The sequence below is a fragment of the Oreochromis niloticus genome, linkage group LG8 (genome assembly GCF_001858045.2).
Source record: "Oreochromis niloticus isolate F11D_XX linkage group LG8, O_niloticus_UMD_NMBU, whole genome shotgun sequence".
Taxonomy (NCBI): Eukaryota; Metazoa; Chordata; class Actinopteri; order Cichliformes; family Cichlidae; genus Oreochromis; species Oreochromis niloticus.
Window position 1 is genome coordinate 19,199,708 of NC_031973.2, and position 19,947 is coordinate 19,219,654.

Below are 19,947 nucleotides of genomic sequence, written 5' to 3' on the forward strand. Positions count from 1 at the left end.
CCATGTGAAACCGAGGGAAGAAGAAGAAGGAAGCAACCCGCTTGCATGCGTCATGACGTCATGGCCGTCGTGCTGTCGTTGGCAACGGCGGAGGCTGGAGCGGGAAGCAAATAACAGCTATGTACGGTGGAACGAGCTGCTGTTTACACGGTACCGGGAAAACTGGAAAGCCCCGCATCTTATGATGTGAACAATAAAAGGTTATGTTTTGCTTTGAGCTCTGGAGAAGGCAGAAGGAACTTTCCCGGTTATTTAGTTAACTGTCTCCTTGCTAGCTAACTTCCAGACTGGGATATCAACAGGTGGATTTTCTGTTTGCTGCATTCATCAATGGCCTACAAAGGTAAAGTGCACTTTAAAGGTTTGAATGAAATTCATATGAAATACAACAACGAAGAAAGAGAGACAGAAACCCTGATTTTAAACGAGAGTTAAACGCTGTTAATAACTAGTTAAACCTAACTCAAGCTTTTCTAATTGTGCAGATTGGCAGCATCCCTACGTTAACATATTCAAATATGTCCGAGTTGAAGAGTGGAAGAGGTCGGCAAAAGAGGGGAATGTGTCGGCATACACGGTAACTTTGTACACACTAGACTTGCCTGAATTACCCTTATGAAATCAGTAGAGACTAGGTTGTCTCCTCACACAGGTTGAGAATTAGTTTTTCTAAAGATAAATAGAATTTTAATTGTTTAAATGTTTTGCCCAACATTGCATCTCCCAGGATAAGACACTGAAGTGTCCGGTGTTCAGGATCAGGGGCCCTGTTCCTGCCAACAGCTACATCCTGCTTCCCAAAAACAGCAGCCAGTCCCTGGGGCTGACAGGACGCTTCTTCTACCTCCTCTTCAGGCCGACCCCCGGCAAATACTTTGTGGTCCACCTGGATGTCGCTGCAGGGGTATCATCCCTTATTTGGCTGCATGATCCATTGTGCATATCATTCATTTTTGCTCAGAGAAATGAAGATTTCTTTCCCTCTTTATCTGTGCTGTATTTTATAGGAAGGCCAGGTTGTCCGTATTTCCTTTTCCAACATGTTCAAGGAGTTCAAGTCCACAGCTACATGGCTTCAGTTTCCTTTCCTGTGTGGAGCTGCAAAGGATTCAGTTTATGAAAACACAGCTAAATCTGCAAGACGGGGTAAAAACTATACACACTCACGCTGCCTGGTATATTTAAGCCATTTCCAGTATGTGCACAGATTGTATAAGAAGGATCTAAAAAGTTAAGCAAATGCAGAAATGCCTTGAATCAGCATTATTTCTAAGTGCTGACTTAGAGGGGTGTCGGTTTGGTTGCATAAAGAAGCCTCATCTCTGCTTTTGCATCAAAGTCTATGAGAAAACAACCCTACTGCTTACTTGAGCTATGCCCTCAGACGCTTTTTTAATGAGCTTGTGGACTCGTAGAAATCATATAAAAGTATTCTTATTTAATACAGAAGGACGGTTACTTTGTAAAAATCACACATTTTTATTTGATATAGGTTTGGTGGGTCCAGCTCCGACATCAGTGCGCTGGACGTGTCTGATGCTGGACCTGCAGCTCACGCTTTCTGACTACCTCAGCCGCTCCTACAGTCACCTGAAGAACATCAAGTTATGTGCCAACATGACAGTGAAAAACATGTTTACTAGTGACTTACTGCTAGACCCAGGTGAGGGCAAAGACTTTCAAACAATGGACTTCTTACTGTATATGTGTATACTTTATATGTGCAGTTAGTTTCTGTATTAGAGAATTGTTGGTTGTTTTTCGTTTAAAATGGCTAGCGAGCAAAAGGCAAAAATGTACAAAAAACTGGACAGTGTTTTTCTGTGTCTCTGAACAGAAAAATGCAAAACCAGTCAATTCAACGAGCAAAGATGATGAAATACAGCTGCACACAGACACACATGTTGAAGCTTTTAAAATCTTTAACCCAATCATTGCTTATTCATTGTTATTATCTTTTAACAGGAGTTTCCTTCAGTCAAGCTAAGTTAATGGGTCTGACCTCGTCTCAGGGAACAGGTGCCATACCCAGAGAGATGTCATTTCCTGTGCCCAAGGGAGGCTCCTGGCATGACCTGTATGATTACATCAGGTACAGCTATAGATATTCAGTTTAAGGCAAAGTCCAGAAAAAACACTTTTCTTGATACAAAAACTGAAATTTTGGTGCACATTGTTAAAGATTAGTCTCATAGACAAGCTAAATATTTGTAATCCATATCAACAACTTCTTCGTTTGCAAAGTCGTTTAGGCTCTCAATATGTGGACATGTACTTGAATATTGTTTTAAGGGTGGATTTTTCCTTTTGCTATGATTTCAGAAATATTTACAGCCTATCTGCAGCCTAAATTATTATTTATTTAATACAGATGGTTATCTGCCTTTACCACTGCTACAAAGTCATTCAACTTTTCCTAACCCAACAGGTTTCCCTCTGAAGGAACAAAGTTACCATTTGACTCCATTCAAAAAGGCAGTCCACAGTCAGAGCACCGTAAGTGATGAAAAGGACACTCCTCACCAAATATAAAAAAATAAATAAAATATAAAAAATAAATAAAATATAGAAAGAGCTCGCCTCACCTCAAAACACAATTATGCTTAAATCGGTGCTTTCTTTCTGCTGTTAAATTAAGTCTTAACTCAAAGAAAATGAAACTACTGGCTCCATATTACATGCCTGATTCATGGGATGTGGAATCTGAGGTGCTTTTGTTCATCAAGGTAATAATACCAGTAGTAATGTATTGTAGATGACTGGTTTCCATTTTCCATTGTATTCTCCAGGGTCTACTCCCAGCCTCAGCAAACCAGTTCAAGATCGTGTGTCCCTCATCCACCAGATCACCAGCCCAAAATTAGTAAGACTGATAACATTTAGCACGTTTTTCCTTCCATGGTGACTAGTACAGATACTGTTACCTGGAAAAATTAAGGAAATATGTATCTTTGAGATTAAGAATCCTTTTTTAAAGAGAGACCAGGCCAAGAGGGCGGCATAAATTACAATAAATATTACATTTAACACGTGAAGGAAAAAAATACAGCTGACATTTAGTACGGGTAAACATCTGAATCATGTGCAGTAACAGGTCATTACATGAGCAACATCAAAACAAGTCACTCTGACCAAATGAACTATTTTCTCACCCCTTTAAAACAGATTTAAACTCCTGTATTGTAACCAGATGTAACCAGACCACTTTTAAAAGCCCCTTTTTCCTCATTTCTCTCTTCAGATAGTCATTAGTAAAAATACTGTGAGAGCGTTTGCTGTACTGGTTGTCATTCTTACAAATATAGACACACAAATAAGAAGAAATTAGTCCAAGCAGAGAGAGCTTTCAATTGGACCAGTTTTCACTCCAAGTATATAATTAGGCGGAGGCTTATGATTTTTTTTTTAATTTTTTTTAGTATACATCTTTCTATGTATGTTATTGTCTTCTTAGCTATCAAGAAATAACACCCCTGTGGTGGCCAGCATACCTGAGCTGGGTGTAGTCTCCACTCACCAGAATGACCTGTTGGCATCCTCCGGTTCACACAAACTCGCGTCCAGGCCGCCTTCTGAGGCTGATGATGGTGGAGTTCATGTGTATGTGCACGCTGAGGAAGGCCTGAGCAAACACGGGGAAGAAAGTGAAGATGAGGTGATGCTTCAGTCCTCCTGTTAAAATAAATGTGCAAGCTTAAGATGCCCTGTTATATAGCACATTCCATTCTTTGTACTTTTTACTGTATTTGTCCTTCGGTGCTCTTTGTACAGTTGTGTGTGAGCTTAAGAAAACCTGTCGACCTTGTTATGTTCCAGTTTCCAGTGTGCACTCCTGTTCCACGGCCTGTGGGTCTGTCACTGTCCAGAGAAGCCAAACAGCAGGTAAAAGGGTGGAGATTGAAATGAAAACAGCCGCCGGGACGCGGTTTGTTTCTAAAATCTTAGCATTTGTTTTTTTTCTGCTCTTTCTTTTAGAAGCTGCTCCCAGATCCGATTCTCAGGCTCAATCGAATCATTGGCTTTGGAGGAGCTACTTTTAAATGTGTATGGTCCTCTGGAATTAAACCCCTAAATAAAACACATAACCATCAATCCTGAAAACAATTTTAATAGCTGCACTTCATTGCACCGTAGGCCCTTTGGTCCAAATCAGGTGATGAAGTGGTGTATCCGTGCCATGCAATTATCGTCTCTATGAAGATATCCTCTAACCAGCAGAGATTCTTCATCGGCCACACCGATAAAGTAAATGAGATCCAGTGTGCTGCTCCAACTCAGCAATGTGAAACATCCAAAATAAGATACTTAAAATTCAATATTACACTTGGTGTCTTTGTAGGTGTCTGCGCTGGCTTTTAATGGCAACACAACCCTCCTGGCCTCAGCACAAACTGGCAACAACAGTGTAGTTCGGGTGTGGAACTATAACAAAGCAAACTGTATGGCCATGTTCAGGACTCATGCACATTCGTTATCCTGTCTTAGGTAACCGATTGCAATCACACAGAACAATAATGTGTAAGTTTGTTAAAAACCTTGTTTTGCTAAATTAGATTTTTCTTCTATTCATCTCTTCCTATTTTGAAGCTTCTCCTGCGGCGGTGGTATTCTCTGTGGAGTTGGTAAAGATAAGCACAATAAAACAGTGAGTTTCATTCATTCAAATCTTATGAAAATCCAAGGCCTTGTATGAAAAGAATTAACTCTAGATGTAGAGTCACAGATGTCGTTAGATCAAGATGAAACAATTCTAAGAAGCTTTTGATATTATTAACCCAAACTGACCCACTGTATTTTTATCATGCTATAAATGGCTCTTCTTGTTGGAGTCTGATTCTGCAAAGCTGTCGGGTGATTGCTTCTGTGTGTTATTTTACAGATGGTGGTGGTGTGGAACACTCTGAATGTTAGCAAAGGTGGAGAGGTGTCCATCTTGGCCAAAACGCACACAGATGTGGACATTCACACCATGAAGGTCGCCTTCTTTGACGATACAAGGTACCCTCCGTACTGCATACGTATGTTTTGTCATTTTTACTCATGTATGCTACAGTCTAGTGTAAATGTTGACATTAAATCAAACATTCTACCGTACTGTATAGCATCATGCTATTAGTCTGCAATGAATGGATTGTCACTCTCAGCTGTTGGAAGCTTTGAGGACACTGCCCTCTGAAGGCTGATCAGTTTGATCTCTAGTGCTGACATCATGTGGGATCTTGTGAAGCTCTTCATAAGCTGCAAACAGGTGAAGGTTTATCAGATTTAAATGCAGGCATGCAAAGAGTCACACTGCACACAGTGTTGTGGAGAGTGTGAGGAAGAGCCAAAGAATGAAAACTTCCTTATGGAGTGAGTTTTCTGCAAAGACCGTTGTAACCAAACAGGAATTACACCCTCTGTCACTGCTAAGGTTTTACGTATCGACTCATCATTTATAACAATTCAACCTCAGATGAACAACAGTACACTCTGCCATTAATTATTTATTAAAAACAAATAAAAATGCAGAAGCAATGTGTGAAAAATTAAGTGTATCGCAGTGTAGTCGAGAATGGAGACGATGGGATAATCTGCAAGTGTGCTGCTTTTAGGATGGTGTCATGTGGTCTGGGAAATATTCGTCTGTGGCGAGTGCGGAATGGCACACTGCGTTCCTGTCCAGTCAACCTGGATGAATACCAAACACTGGATTTCACAGATGTGGCCTTTGAGGAGGGAAACTCTGACGAGCAGCATCTTGATGATCGAACACTGTGAGCGAACAAATCAGCATGCAGCTCTTCTTAACTTCAGGAAAAGTGTGAAACTAATCAGACTCCACTGAACATGTTTGCTCTGTAACTTTTTCCCCATAGATACGCCAGCACTCGGAGTGGGCATATCTTTGAAATAGACTACAGCAGCGTTGTTATTAAAAATGTGAGGAGGCTGTTACCTGCACAGATGCAACATGCTGACCGCAGAGAGAAATGGACTTTTAATACAGGTGGGTCGTTAGAATTCACAGTCGTGTTTCTCTTCAGGTGACGTTATCTAAACTTAACTTATGTCTTCAATTTAACATTTGATCATTTACATGATTAACCCCCACCTGAAAAAGTAAGTCAAACGACCATAATGTGACTGTGTGCATCCCATCCCAGGTCCAGGCATTGCCATCAACAGCATCAGTGTGTCCTCGTCATTCTGCGCCACAGGCTCTGAAGATGGCTTCTTGCGGCTCTGGCCCTTTGATTTTTCTACAGTCTTCCTGGAAGCTGGTAGGCGCAGTCATGAGATGGCCTAACATTCACCTGTAGCTAACAGTTACCAGAGGCAGTGATTTAATCTTTAGGTGATGAATATTTAGAGCTTGGATGGGTAAGATTTATTTATGTTTTTGTTTCTCATGCCTTTCTGACTTAACTAATGTTATAGACACACATTAGATAACTGAATTAAAACATTCTCACTACTTTTATGACATTGTAGATGGATGGATGAGGTTAAGCTAAGCTTTAAGTGTGCTCTCTGTTTCAGTGGTGTTTAAATTAAGAGTATGCGCAGTATTTGCCTGATATGAGAAATTGTTGAACTCGATACACTCAGTTTCCGTCTTCAGGAGTTTCGGTGTATGAGCGGATTTGAATTTGAAGCAGCCACAGCTCACCTCTACAGGCTCTCCATCAAGGAGTACAGCAGCTACAGCATTTTCCGCTGTTAGTGTGGCTAACTGTTGGTGATCCTGGGCTGTTTAAAAATAGCCGGCTATGTACATTATTTGTATTTTTTCCAGAGCACGAGGGACCTGTGAGCATGGCGCTAATCTCATTTGACAGCCTTCGCGTCCTAGCTGCCACCTCTACCGGTAACCTGGGCTTCCTTGATGTGAGCAGCCGTGGTTACAACACACTGATGAGATCACATACAGACACTGTGCTCGGCTTCAGCGTCGACGGCATTCATCGGCATCTCACAACAGCCTCTTCTGATGGCACAGTGCGAATCTGGAATATGGATTCCCTCCACCAGGTCTAACTAAAAAGGAAAACAAATATACAGAAACTGTCCCCATTACCAGTAGCACATTTACTGATCAGATCAATGTTTCTCTTGTCTTGTGTTCAGCTGTATGATTTTGTGTCGGAAGACAGCCCCTGCTCTGTAGCCTTCCATCCGGGGGAGCAGATCTTCTCCTGTGGTTTCAGCTCTGGCGTGGTCAGAGTCTTTGCAATCTCCAGTGCCAAGCTGCTGGCGGATCATAAGTACGTTTTAACTAGCCCGGAGTCGACACCGGTGGCAGTGAAGAAGCTTTTTCAATTTATATTTATTTATTTTTACACAGGCAGCACAGAGGTGAAGTGGTGGGTCTCGCCTTTTCTCCAGACGGCGAGTTCATGTACAGCGCCGACTCACAGGGGTCTCTGGCACTTTATAACTCCTCTGAGGAAGAGCACAGTGTCATCAAAGTTGTGTGTATGTATACAAACAACCACTTAAAGTTATTCTTAGTACACCATATGTTACTCATAAGTAGAACTTTCCTGCAGACACAGCATCAAATGTGAATAAGTCACTGTGCCATTACATGTACTATTTAATTTTAAAAGCCTATGAGATAACACGTAAACCAGACTTTTAGTTTGGTTGTTAGTTTTAGAAAAAGTATAGGTAAACTGAACTCTTATCTCTATCAACCTGCTGCTGCAAGCTGCTGCAGAGCCACATGTTGGATTTTTCTGCCCACAAAGCTTAAAAGCTGTTATTTTTTTGTCAAGTGTTTCTCTGTTTTTCTGTCTTTTCTTCTCCTTTGGATTAGTTTTTTATCCAACGTTTATTTATTGCAGCAAAAGTGCTGATTTTCATTCATTGCACTTCTAGTAGGAACAACAGCGTTATGTAGATATTGTTTTTTATTTGCTTGAACATGGTCAATTACTTAGACTATTTTAAATTACAAATATAAGTTGGCTTGACACTCTATACCTTTTCGGTTAGGTAATGTGGTGGCTCGAGGCACTGAGCGCGCTCCAGACGCGCTCACAGTAAGCAGCGACAGTCGCTGCCTGGCTTTTGTCGGTCCCTCGGAGTACACTGTCACCATTGCTGACGCACGGACTCTTGATGAGGTCAACTCTCACAACGTACAATCTGCACTTTTCGCCTTGAGCATTAGTGTCTGGGTTCTTCTGTCTTACGCTGTCCACACTGACACATAACTTCTTCTGTAGCTGCTACATGTAGATGTCAGTATTTTGGATGTAGAGAGTCCCCGTCTGGATTCTGCCCTGAAGGTCTGCTTCCCTCCGGCCTCCACCAAACACTTGTTGGTTGCCACATCTGGTAACAAGATCCTCTGGGTTTGCACCAAGACAGGCCGCCTCCTCCGAGAGGTAACTGCCAAGCTTTGTCGTGAAATCCAAAAATTACTTGTTGAGTGGTTCCAAGACTGAGAATTTGCTTAAGACAGAAACATGGGAGATAGAAAGACTCGTCAAAAAACATAAAAACGGAGTTTTTCTATTTGAAAGGTAGCCCTATTCACTCACTAGTAGTAATCTTAAAGTGTAAGGATTGCAAAGAGGCATAGTGTTACCTTTTACCAGTTATTGAGATCATGCACAGTCCACAAAAACATGTTTCTAATAACAAAGAGTTGCCCGGGGTTGGCTTTCTCTTAGGAGCTATATGGTGCTACAAGAAAGAAGCTTAGAAGTTTGTAAAAATGTCATAATATAGTAACTAAGATATTATTCTATAGTTTTATGAACACAGTTTATATCCGTTTGTTTCTGAGTGTTGTTTTTCTGTCCTTCTGACAGCTGTCTAAAGTGCATAAACACCACTGCTCGTCCCTGGCTGTGAGTGACGATGGTCGATTCCTGCTGACAGCCGGACATAGCGCTGTGAAAGTGTGGGATTATAACATGCAGCTTGATATTAACTCACAGGTAGTCAACAAAAGAGTAACTTAGACTCTTTAGAACAAATACTACCAACTAAAGTACTTGGTAAAACGTTACAATACAGCTCATGACAAAGGGTGTAATTTCAATATGATTATATATAACAATGATCAATATAATTACATGAAATTTAAATGCATTTTATTTTAAATTACAATATAATTTCTTAAAGTCGAGACGCTAGAGTAAGAGACAGTTTTGTACAGGAAGCAACCAAATATTTATACTGTACATGTACTGTGCATTTTACATTGTATACACGCCATACTTTTTGGGGTGCGTGTCACATCAAGGAGTGGATTAATCGGGCCTTTTTACATCTTTGTTTAATATTCATTATGTTGATGTCCATGATAGGTGTTCTATTGGTCTATTGTTCTTTTATTTCATGAAAATAAATGTGATAAGGACTGTTATCACTTAGAAAGATAAAGAAAGAAATTAGCATCAACATTTGCATCCCCATGTGACCTTATAGTGATGGAGCCAAGTCTGACTTTTCTGTTCAAATGTAAATTTCAAAAGTAAAACACCTTGAAGTTAGGAAAGTTTAAACCCCTCCATCATATGGCCCGCACCCTGAAAAGTACAGTGTTGTATTTACAATGTAAAACTGAAATATTTTTTGTTTTTATTTTTAATTAGGCCCAGGCCTACTTTCAAACTAAGGCACATTGATATACCATTTGATAAAAAGGAAATATGCCCTTACACATGGGCTGTATTATAAAGTATTACTAAGTGTTTGATAAAGTTGTGCTTGCTGCCTTATTTTACAAGTATGGGTGAAGCATACATGTTGAAAAAGTCTAAAAATGGCTTATTATGTCAGTGTTTTATGTCAAGATTTTACTGTAATGGATCATATTATTTCATGCAATTGTCTGATTGTAGTTATAGTTTTGCAAGTATTGAGTGGTTACAGTTGTACAGTAATGTTTCACATTGCGTTATTATTGATGAGGATTGTAGAAAGTATGTCAGCTGTAGATAACAGACAGTAGTAGGAGGCTGATGTTTTAGGAGTTAATGTTGTGAAGTTAAATGTGTTTATTTCTACCAGATGTTCATAGGCCACAGTCATCCTATTCGCCAGCTTAGCTTCACCCCTGACCAGCTGGGAGTGGTCTCAGTTGGGGACGCCATATTTCTTTGGGACTTCCTGGCAAATCCTGTAAACTCTTCAGCTCACAGTTGGTAATAATCACTCTGAGTCCTCTTAACAAATGTTTATAACCTATATTGGTTCATATTTATTTGTCTCTGTCTTCACTCACAGCTCACCTTTCAAAATAAGCTACGCTTCGGCTCCGAAACTAGGTGACATATTTAGTTTGCTCCAGTTCGGTCTTGCTGAAAATGCATCTCATTCTTTTGCTTTTACAAATTTGAAATAAATATTTGGTCTTGGAATTTTATATAACAACTTAACAGACGCTGAAGTTGATGATATACAATTGTCCAACGGTATGCCTCGAAAGACGGCGCCGCTCCCTTCCTCACCACCACCACGACTGGACATCAGCGGCATTGACCGGGTTGGCCACCGAGGTAAATTTGTTTTTCGTTTGTTTGCTTCCGCTTGTAGATCCTGTCTGTGGTGGACTGTATGATTAGCTGATCAAACTGGGAATGTGTGCACAGACTTATGCTGATGGTTTGCTCTGAGAAACTGATAAACCAGTCTGTTTTTAGATTTTTAATTGTTAGAGTTGTTGCCATTAATAATTTTTGTCAAGTTTGCTTTTAAAGCACCAGTTTTTTTCTGTCTCACTCAGATTTGGGGTCCTTGTCTTCTTGTGGTGACACCTCAGCAAAGACAATCCCAACTGCAACAGCACCAGAGACTGGTTCAGGTCTTTCCTCTGATCCCAGACCTGCTGTCTCCTTCCTCAAAGTGACAGATCTGATCAACGGCTCTCCCCTAAATAGCAGCTATATGGACACTTGTAAATGCAATGTTTTTGGGGGTTTTTGGTATTATAAATGCTGTTGTTTAGCTTTCTCATTTTTTTTTTTTGTTTGTTTTGTTTTTTTAAATTGGTGCCGTTTTGCCTTTCAGCTGAGTTGAAACAAAAGAAGCCAGTACGTCCAGACTGTTACAAGCACTTTATCCCACGTTTCAAGACCTCATCACTTGATCAGGTAAACAGAGACTGCAGCCACAATATGCTTCTGTAGATTTGCTGTCCTGTCTTATTTTCTTCTCTCTGCTAGTCTGTTGTAGCTCCAGATGCGCAAGAAGAAGGCATAAAGCTCAAAGCAGTGATTGGCTACAATGGCAATGGGCGTGGCAACATGGTGTGGAGCCCCGACCAAGGTTAAGATGATATTCTGAAAGAAAAACATAAAAGAAAAACTGAAAATATTGTGTGAAATCAGAGTTATGGTATGAACTTAAGCTTGATTAAACAAATAAAAGTAACCTAAAGCACACTGGGTACTACTATTGAAACTTAAGTAAAAATCCAACTTTGAAATCAAATGCACTAAACACTTTTCTACTCATACCAGCTTTTAAAACAAGCCACTGAGTATGGCATTGCTTAAACCCAGCAGTTATTTTCTGTTGCAGGTTTATTTGCATACTCTTGCGGATGTGTGGTGGTCGTGGAGGATCTTCATACAGGAAGTCAGAGACACTTGCAGGGCCACAGAGAAGAGATCTCTTGCCTTGCGGTTACAAATGATGCACAGGTAACTTCTTTTTTTTTTTAGTTCCAAACTCAGTACTCAAACTTTACAGGTATATTATCTGATATGAAATGACTGGTGGACCATCAGGTGTGGTCTGCTGTGATCAAGGTGCAAAATAACCACATTTTTTAGTTGTGTGCTGAAACCAAACACTCCTGGTCATTATGAAAAGGCTCCTCTAATAAAAGCAAAGAGAAACGAGACGGAAAGTGACCACAACCAAATGGTGATTGATAATTATATTTTAATTAAACATGAATCCACATATAGGGAACTAGAGTTGTATTATATGAAAAGTTTCTAGAAGATTACACTTTTTTGCTTTTTATCCAAGAAGGCAACTGTTGTTTGGCCTGACAAAAGCCAGAGGAACCTGTGTACCCTGCAGTCATTGAGTCAACCATGAACTCCTCTATTTATCAAAGTATTCTAGGGTCAAATGTGGGGACAGCAGCTACAGCCTGGCTGAAATGATCCCAAGCACAGCAGCACATCTACAACAGAATGACTGAAAAAGAAAGTAATTAGAGTGTCACAATAGCACAGTCAGTCCAGACCTCAACCTGACCTCAAGTAGGACCTTTGGAGAGCTGTGCACAAACAAATGCCCACAAACCTAAATCAACTGAAGCAATGTTGTAAAGTAGGTCAAAATTCCTCCACAACAATGTGAGAGTCATTTTTTATTTTTTTTCTGAGAGTGTAATACTACCATTACTGAGAGCTATATAATGTAACTGTCAGCAATATGAATCAACTGTGTATTTTGTTGTTTGTGTCTTGATCTCTTTCTCAGACTATAGCATCGGCTGGTGGCACTAACTCCAGCAGGAGCCTTATCTCCATTTGGGACGTCCAGAGTGGAACGTGTCGTCACAGTGTCTCCTACCACAGCGGCGCCGTCCAGTGTCTTGCGTTTTCCCGGGATGATCGTTTCTTTCTCTCTGTTGGTCAGTGTTGTATCCGATTGCAGTTGAAGTTTTCTTTTCTTTGTGTTTGTACCGTATTATACTTGATAAAGTAGCTGACAGCAATCGTCTCATCTGCTGCAAATCGTATAACTCTGCTACTGGCTTGTGATTCTTCACCATTACACAGGAGACTTCTCTGACCCGGAAGTGGCTCTGTGGAGCACTAGGAACTTCCAGATGCTGTCAAGTGTAAGAGTATCAGGACCAATCCACGATGCTGCCTTCAGCCCGTCAGCAGCCAGTCAAATGGCCTGCGTGGGCACCGATGGGGTATACTTCTGCTTTATCCAAACACAGGGCCAGGATGCAGACCTCCAGGTTAATGACCACAAAAAATCCACAAGCACACACACAATAAGATTTTCTTACCTGATCAGGAGCTCTGGGCCACATAATGTAGCCTTAATTAGAATTTGCTAATTTCCCAAGAAACTTTAGTCTAGCTATAGGCATATATTGGTTTAAAATGTGTTAGGCATATATTTTAAATGTAAAAGAAATGCATTTAGTTTTGGAGTGGGTGAAGGTTTTACTTTACTTTGCTACATAAACATTGACTTTCTCTTTACCCATGTAGGTCCAGAGGGTGAACACACCAGCAGAGGTGGGTGATGTGGAGCTGACGGCTCTCTGCTACCACATGGATGACTTCCTGTTCACCGGCACAAACCGAGGACATGTTTGCACCTGGGATGTTAGAACGCAGCGCTGCTTAATGACCTGGGAAGCCGACGAAGGAGAAATTGGTACAAATAGGCAAAATCCCCCATGTGTTCATGATAGCATGACATTTAACCACACAGGGAAAAAAAACACAACAGTATCACTAGTGCAGCTTAGATAGAGATATCTTGGATATACAGCTTCTGCCACAGGAAACTGAATTGATGTGTTTTCTTGGTGTAGGTGTGCTGCTGTGTCGAGGGAACCGCCTCCTCACAGGCAGCAACACCCGCTGGCTGCGACTGTGGGAGGTAGAAGCGGTTCAGAGCTTGAAGGCTGAGGAAAAGGGCAGAGGTGTGGAAGACAGGTCTGTTGCTCAATTTTGAATGATCCCTCCTGTCTCATTATATCATCTCATTAATATCCAATCCTCAGTCAGTTTACTAACGAGAATACAGGGCAAAAGGTAAATAATGTTTAACTGTTTTACTGCTTTCATCCATTGCACTGTCTGGGAGTATGTTGCAGGAGCAATCACATAATCATAGCATGTATTTACAGGCAATTCTGTATTTTGATATTTTTATATTACTGACTTGTAAATAATGGGTAGAAGAGCATAAGTCTGTGTGAGGTCTTGGTCGACTTGAGCTCTAGAAAAGAAGAGAAATGGTCATCTTTGATTCCTGAAGATCTTTCATCTCTCATCCCAGAGGTCTCTTTAATTCTAGAAGAGGGGGAAAGCGTTAGAAAGAAAAGATGTTTGTCAAGTGTGTGCAAAACAACCAATTAAAAGGTAAAAAGTTCACAGGTTATGGACAGTTTTTGCCAGTTTTCCTCCGATTCAATATTGTAAGTCAAGAGAAGAATACTGAAGGTGTGAGCACGGTAAAATAACTCATGTGGAAATGTGCAAGTAAGAGAAACTTGTAAATTAACCATGTTTAAAATTTAGCGTTCTTCAAGTTGGCTGACATTCGATTTGTTTTGCACATACTTGGCATTCTCTCAGCCAGCTTGTTGTCGTCATCGGATAGAGTCTTGAAATATTTTCCACATTTGCAGAACATTTCATGACTACTTCTCCTTCACTGTGGGCCAACTCATCCCCCACTTTTCACTTTAGGTCTGCTTTCTGTTTTCTGTCCTCTGTTTTCATAAAAATAAGTTATCTGGGCGGTTGTCTTAAAATGTGCGTAATAAAGCGGTTGTCATTGGCTGTCTGTCTCTAATAATGAGCAGTGTTATTTGTGTTATGAATAAGAACAAAAAATGAGAAACAGTATTTATGCAGATTTCTTTTTCACTTCTTAGTTCACTTATAAGCTGACCTCTGTGTTTTTTGAAACATTAAGAACCAGGTAAAGAATAAAACAGAGACCTGTCTCTATTTTAATGGTGGATCAGTGCTTACGAGCACCTCTGTCTGTGCTTCAGTGGGACAGCAGTGGTGTTGGAGCAAGAGATAATGCTGGATGGGGCAACAGTGAGTGCATCGTTCGATAACACAATGGACATGGGGATCGTTGGAACCACGGCAGGAACCCTCTGGTACATCAACTGGTCAGATAACAGCAACATCCGACTGGTCAGCGGCCACAAAACTAAGGTACCAGTGTGACATTTAGGAATCATTAGCTCATGACACAGAAATAATAATGTTCTTGTGGGCTGATTGCATGTTATACCTTAAATATGTATTAATGAATGTGACTGTTAAAATATATAACTGCACATAGCATCATTATAAAAACTGATTTGATAAAGAGCTGATGTGTCCTGCACAGTGTTGTTTACAGAAGGCTCTCTGTAATGTCGACTTGACACCATTTTCATTCTTCATTTAGAAAACGTTTCTTTATATTTGTATAGCTGCGGGTATAATCAATCCAACCAGCTGATTATACCCCTCGCAGATCCAGTCCATGTATGATAAGAATCTAAAGTGCTTCAAACTCAAATGTTGCAGACTATTAATCATTTCCTCTTCATTTCAAAGAAACTAGCCCACCATCATCTCTTTTATACTCAGCAGAAAACCTTACTGCCACTCTGCTTTTCCTGCTAATAGATAATAGAGTCCATAATCCTGTTTGAACAGGGAAAAATGATAAAGTAAAGAAATAACAGGCCCCTACCAAATTAACACTTAAATGATTGTAAAGTATTAGAGACTTGGAGATTCTGGTAGTTCTAAGCAAAAACATAAAAATGACTCCCTGGAGTTCATAGGAACAGAAAATATTAATTATTAAAGGCTTTAATCGTTAGTTAATTGGCTTCTTTGTGAAAATCAAAGGCTGCCTGTCATTAAGTAAGTGCAATCTGTCTGCAGCACAAAGAGTAGACTGTGAAAAGTCTGACATTATCAGATCAGTTTTTATTTAATGCTTCTTTTTTTGCTATGACTCATTGACATTGCTTTTGGTTATTCACGTTCAATTTACATATTGATTTGTCTGTTTATCTGCTTCACTGGTTTAATGACCTCCCACCGCTGTTCTCTTGTTTATTTTTTGGGTATTTCTATAAGCCTTTTTTCTCTCTTAAGAGAGATACACAGCAGGCATTAATCACAATAATAATCTGCACCTGATACAACAGAACGGGTTGTTGTGAAAAATATGCAGAACCTGTAGGAAGAAAATGCCAGAAATGTCTTAATAAGATCTCTGAGGATGCTCTGTTTGCTTGTTGAATGTTATCTTCAGGCTAGAGAAAACACTTGCCTCTCTGTGTTCTCTGCTCTCCAGGTGAATGACGTAGCGTTTAGCTTTGACGAGAGCCACTTTGCCACCTGCAGCGAGGACGGCAGCGTGAGGGTGTGGTCAACCTTGAGCTATGAGCTGGTGGTGCAGTTCCAGGTGCTTAACCAGGTGAGTGAGTACACTCAAAGGGGATTTTGTCACAAGCATTGTGTTGGATACTTTTTACACCAACTTATTTTCACGCATCAAAGCAAAAATGTAATGAACACTGATATCGATGCTAATCTCAGTAATATTACAGAATTATTGAAGCTGAAAATTAATGAGCAGCTCATGCATTTGTTTCATGTCTTCATCAGGCTTGTGACTGTGTGTGCTGGAGCCCTTTTTCCAGTGCAGACAGCACGTACGTGGCTGGGGGATACAGTGACGGGACTGTAAGGATCTTTCGGCTCGCCTCAACAGAGATGGAGATGAAGCTACATCCCCATCACGTGGCGATCTCTGCCATCCAGTACTCAGCTAATGGTGAGAGAGGAGAGCTGAATGTCGTGTATTTACATTTTATCTGCTTTTCAGGAATAAGAGTGTGATAATATTTTTTGGCTATGTCACTTTGTTCAGTGAAAATACTCACAGGAAGGACTTGCTCTTGAATCTCAAGGCTCATTTGTGCATTACTGTTCTGGCAGTAAAATTGAATGTTTCATCCTTTTGTAGCTTTGGAACTTTTTTTGTCCCCCCCTCTACAGGTCATGTGATCCTTTCAGCTGGGAAGAATGGTCTGGTAGCAGTCAGCAGCCCGGTAAATGGAGCAACTATTCGAGTCATAAAGGACCACAAAGGAGCGATGATCACCACAATCCAGTGTGTGAATGAACAGGTCAGCTCTCTAAAGTTAGAACAACAGAAATAGTGGCAGATGTTGGAAACCAACCAGAAGAGATTAAGAAATATATATGAAAAAAATATATAAACAACCTGCAGCTGAGGTTGTTTCAATAAAACCAGTCACAGAATCAAAACAGTGTTCTGAATCATTCCTTTTTGGATATATTCATCCTTAAGTTTAAAGTTCTGCAGAGACTTAGCCTCACATGTTGCTCATGGACCACACAGCACATGTTCTCACACCTGTCGCTACACTGATCTAGGTACAACGTACAGGCAGGACACATAACCACACACTTGCTGTTGACATATGGGCTTAACTGGACATCACATAGACTTTGTGCTAAGTGAGGTCTGATTCATTTGGGCATGTGCATTGTCACTCCTCTGGGGTAATGTCTGCAAATCCCACTGCATGTGTGAAAATGAAGCTGAAGATGTAAATGTGAACTGGTAATAAACTCTATAGTCAGTATTAATCAGTGACAGAAACACTAAAATTCATCAGTGAACCCCCACTCGTTTTTTTTTTTCTTTCTTTCTTTTTGGTCCCAAGTGGTGTCGAACGTCGTTTCATTGCTTACACTGAAAACTCATTATGCACAATAATCCCCGCTTCTCATACAAAGAAATGTATTAGCTACAGAGTTAATGATCCTGTGTGAAGCTATTTAAAAGCAAGACCTCTAACTTTAGTGGTACTCAAAACCATTTTTCTTTCATCAGTACCTTTCTGACACTGTTTTATCTTCTCGTCCCCAGTGTAAAAATTTTGGGCTGGAAGGAAATGACCTGTGGTTGGCCACGAGCGCTGACAGGCGTGTCAGTGTGTGGACTGCTGACTGGATGAAGGACAAGTGCAATCTGCTAGACTGGCTGTCATTTCCTGCTCCCGCCCATTTCACGGTACAATCTGTATTTTAAGTAACAGTGCATGGTAATGAGTTGAAATGTCACTTCAATGTTTTGTTTTGTTTTGGGGTTTTTTTGTTTTTTAAGGGTGGGATGTCAAGTTTCTGATGCAGCTAAGAAATGAAATTAATTTTTGATCAGTGCATAAATAGAAACTGCTACTACAGCTGGACTGATATAAGTATAGATAAGTGGCAGAAGCTTGAGTATATATCCTACCAGCACAGGACTGAAGTACATTTAGACTTCAAGTATGCACAGAGTTTTAGTGAGTAATGCAGTGTAAACAAAAGATTGCGTTGCTCTGTACAGTGAAAGGGGAAAAATATTAGTTGTAACCTGCTTTAAAAAAAAAAAAAAAAAAAAATCAACTGCCCTCCTACTGTAACTTGCCAGATGATACATTGATGAGCTAATAATATGCTGATGATACGATGATGTATCTAGATGTTAAAACCAAGAAGCAGGATTCTTCTGCCCCTCCTCCTCCTCTTAATGAGTACATTAAAGAAAAGTAATGTACATTCACATCAACCAGAGCGCTTTCCAGAGGTGACTGTAAATGATGCCTCAAGAAAACAAGTTTTTTGCAGTCGTGCTTGTAATACGGTAGCCAGAGAACTGAGGGACAAAAGGTTCTTAGTTCTTTCTCTAAATCTGTAAAACAGTGATTATTGGATAAATATGATATATGATATTAAATAATGTCACTGAACTCATCAAGAGATTTTAGTATCTGATCTTTAATGTTGGGTATGTGCTTTACGTTACATGTGTTTCTGTCTTTTTAATTCTGCTCACATGGCTCTGTTTGTTTGGTTTTAATATGCTATCAACTAGCCAACGACTGCAGATGAAAATGACTCTGTCTGGCTACATCAGGCATATTTAGATGATGAGTTTAAGTTCTCTTGTTAATTAATAAACATTTTCCATTTTAAATAAACAGAAAAACAAAGCTCAATCTGTTTTGTTTTTTTTACCTGTCTCTATCTAATATTTTTGTTCCTTCCATATGTTGTAGGGTGACAGCCTGCCACCCAGCATGGCTTCCTTCTGCCCAGCAGACCACAGCCTGGTGGTTTACACCGGCTACGGAGTGGAGAAAGAGCTGTCTTTTTATAGCCTCACTAAAAAACAGGTATCACTGTACATTTTCTCTTTGCTTCACTGCATTAGTGCTTTGAGTGATTCTTTTTTTATTATTATTATTATTTTTTATGAACATATACAAAGGAAATGTTGCAGACAGACAGTGTGTGAAGCCTGTTTTTATTCCTATTTGCAGATAATCAAGAAAATTTCCTTGCCCCACTGGGCCACATGCATTAGCCTGTCTTCTAAGAGTCATCTTGTAGCTGTGGGATCACATGGTAAATGCTGAGGGGTTTTTTTTCTTGTTTATTTGTTTGCTTATATTTTAAACGTGTCACATGGTTCCAGTAAAAACATTAAAGCTGCATTGTTTAGCTTCTGTGCAGTGATGAATTGTTCGCTGTGTGTCTCGTGTCTTATCAGAGCGAGTGCTGAAGCTGATCAAGTCAACAAGTGGCAGGTTTCAGGACTTCTTGCAGCACAGCGACTCACTGCAGACGTGCCAGTTCTCTCCCTCTGGGACACTTCTTTTTTCTGTGGCTTATAATGAGATCCTGCTGTGGGAAGTGCGAGGCCTCTGACCTGATCTGTGCAGGCTCATTATTTTTCACCTAGGTTTTATGTTTTTTTTTATGTAACCCTACTGTTTCTTAGATCGTTCCATCAGTTAAATAGTTTTGGTAGAACCGGTGTTGTTTGTGGAAGATTTGTTGGAAGATTTGTCACATGAGTTTTTGACTGAATCATTTTTTATATGTATGTTTTTGAAATATAATATTTTTTATTCAAGATTTTTTGTGTGTGTCTAGTTATTTCTCTATATAGAACTGTTAGAAAGTGTGTTACTGCAAATGAGTGATAAACAGCTCTTGGCATTTACTATTTTTCAATGGTGTGAAAATAAAAGGCAAATGTAAATTACAACATGTTTTTACTAAGGCTGTGGACCAGAATGACAGGTGGACAGGTGCCCTCCTCAGAATATGTTGTACTCATTGTTCCCACGTTCCTTCTATAAAAGGACACACAAGTGATATTCTGTGACAAAGACTTGAAGTCTGG

At 40.1% G+C, this 19,947-nt stretch overlaps 1 protein-coding gene across 1 annotated transcript; it reads left to right on the forward strand.

Moving 5' to 3' along the window:
* The first annotated feature begins 47 nt into the window (after window positions 1–47).
* On the forward strand, window positions 48–19,674 carry wdr90 (WD repeat domain 90). Its single transcript, XM_005448236.4, has 43 exons — window positions 48–343; window positions 486–577; window positions 728–904; window positions 1,008–1,146; window positions 1,493–1,663; window positions 1,966–2,092; window positions 2,429–2,496; window positions 2,790–2,863; window positions 3,455–3,655; window positions 3,817–3,882; window positions 3,976–4,044; window positions 4,135–4,245; window positions 4,340–4,485; window positions 4,588–4,645; window positions 4,880–4,998; window positions 5,595–5,756; window positions 5,859–5,989; window positions 6,147–6,263; window positions 6,779–7,014; window positions 7,111–7,247; window positions 7,328–7,458; window positions 7,981–8,111; window positions 8,214–8,375; window positions 8,805–8,933; window positions 10,012–10,145; window positions 10,228–10,268; window positions 10,383–10,499; window positions 10,727–10,897; window positions 11,011–11,093; window positions 11,166–11,268; window positions 11,524–11,645; window positions 12,442–12,595; window positions 12,744–12,934; window positions 13,194–13,362; window positions 13,523–13,646; window positions 14,717–14,888; window positions 16,033–16,155; window positions 16,347–16,515; window positions 16,740–16,870; window positions 17,641–17,784; window positions 18,815–18,931; window positions 19,079–19,163; window positions 19,309–19,674. Exons 1-43 carry the CDS (start codon window positions 331–333, stop codon window positions 19,464–19,466), a joined length of 5,475 nt encoding a protein of 1,824 aa, XP_005448293.1. The 5' UTR covers window positions 48–330; the 3' UTR covers window positions 19,467–19,674.
* The last annotated feature ends 273 nt before the right edge of the window (window positions 19,675–19,947 follow it).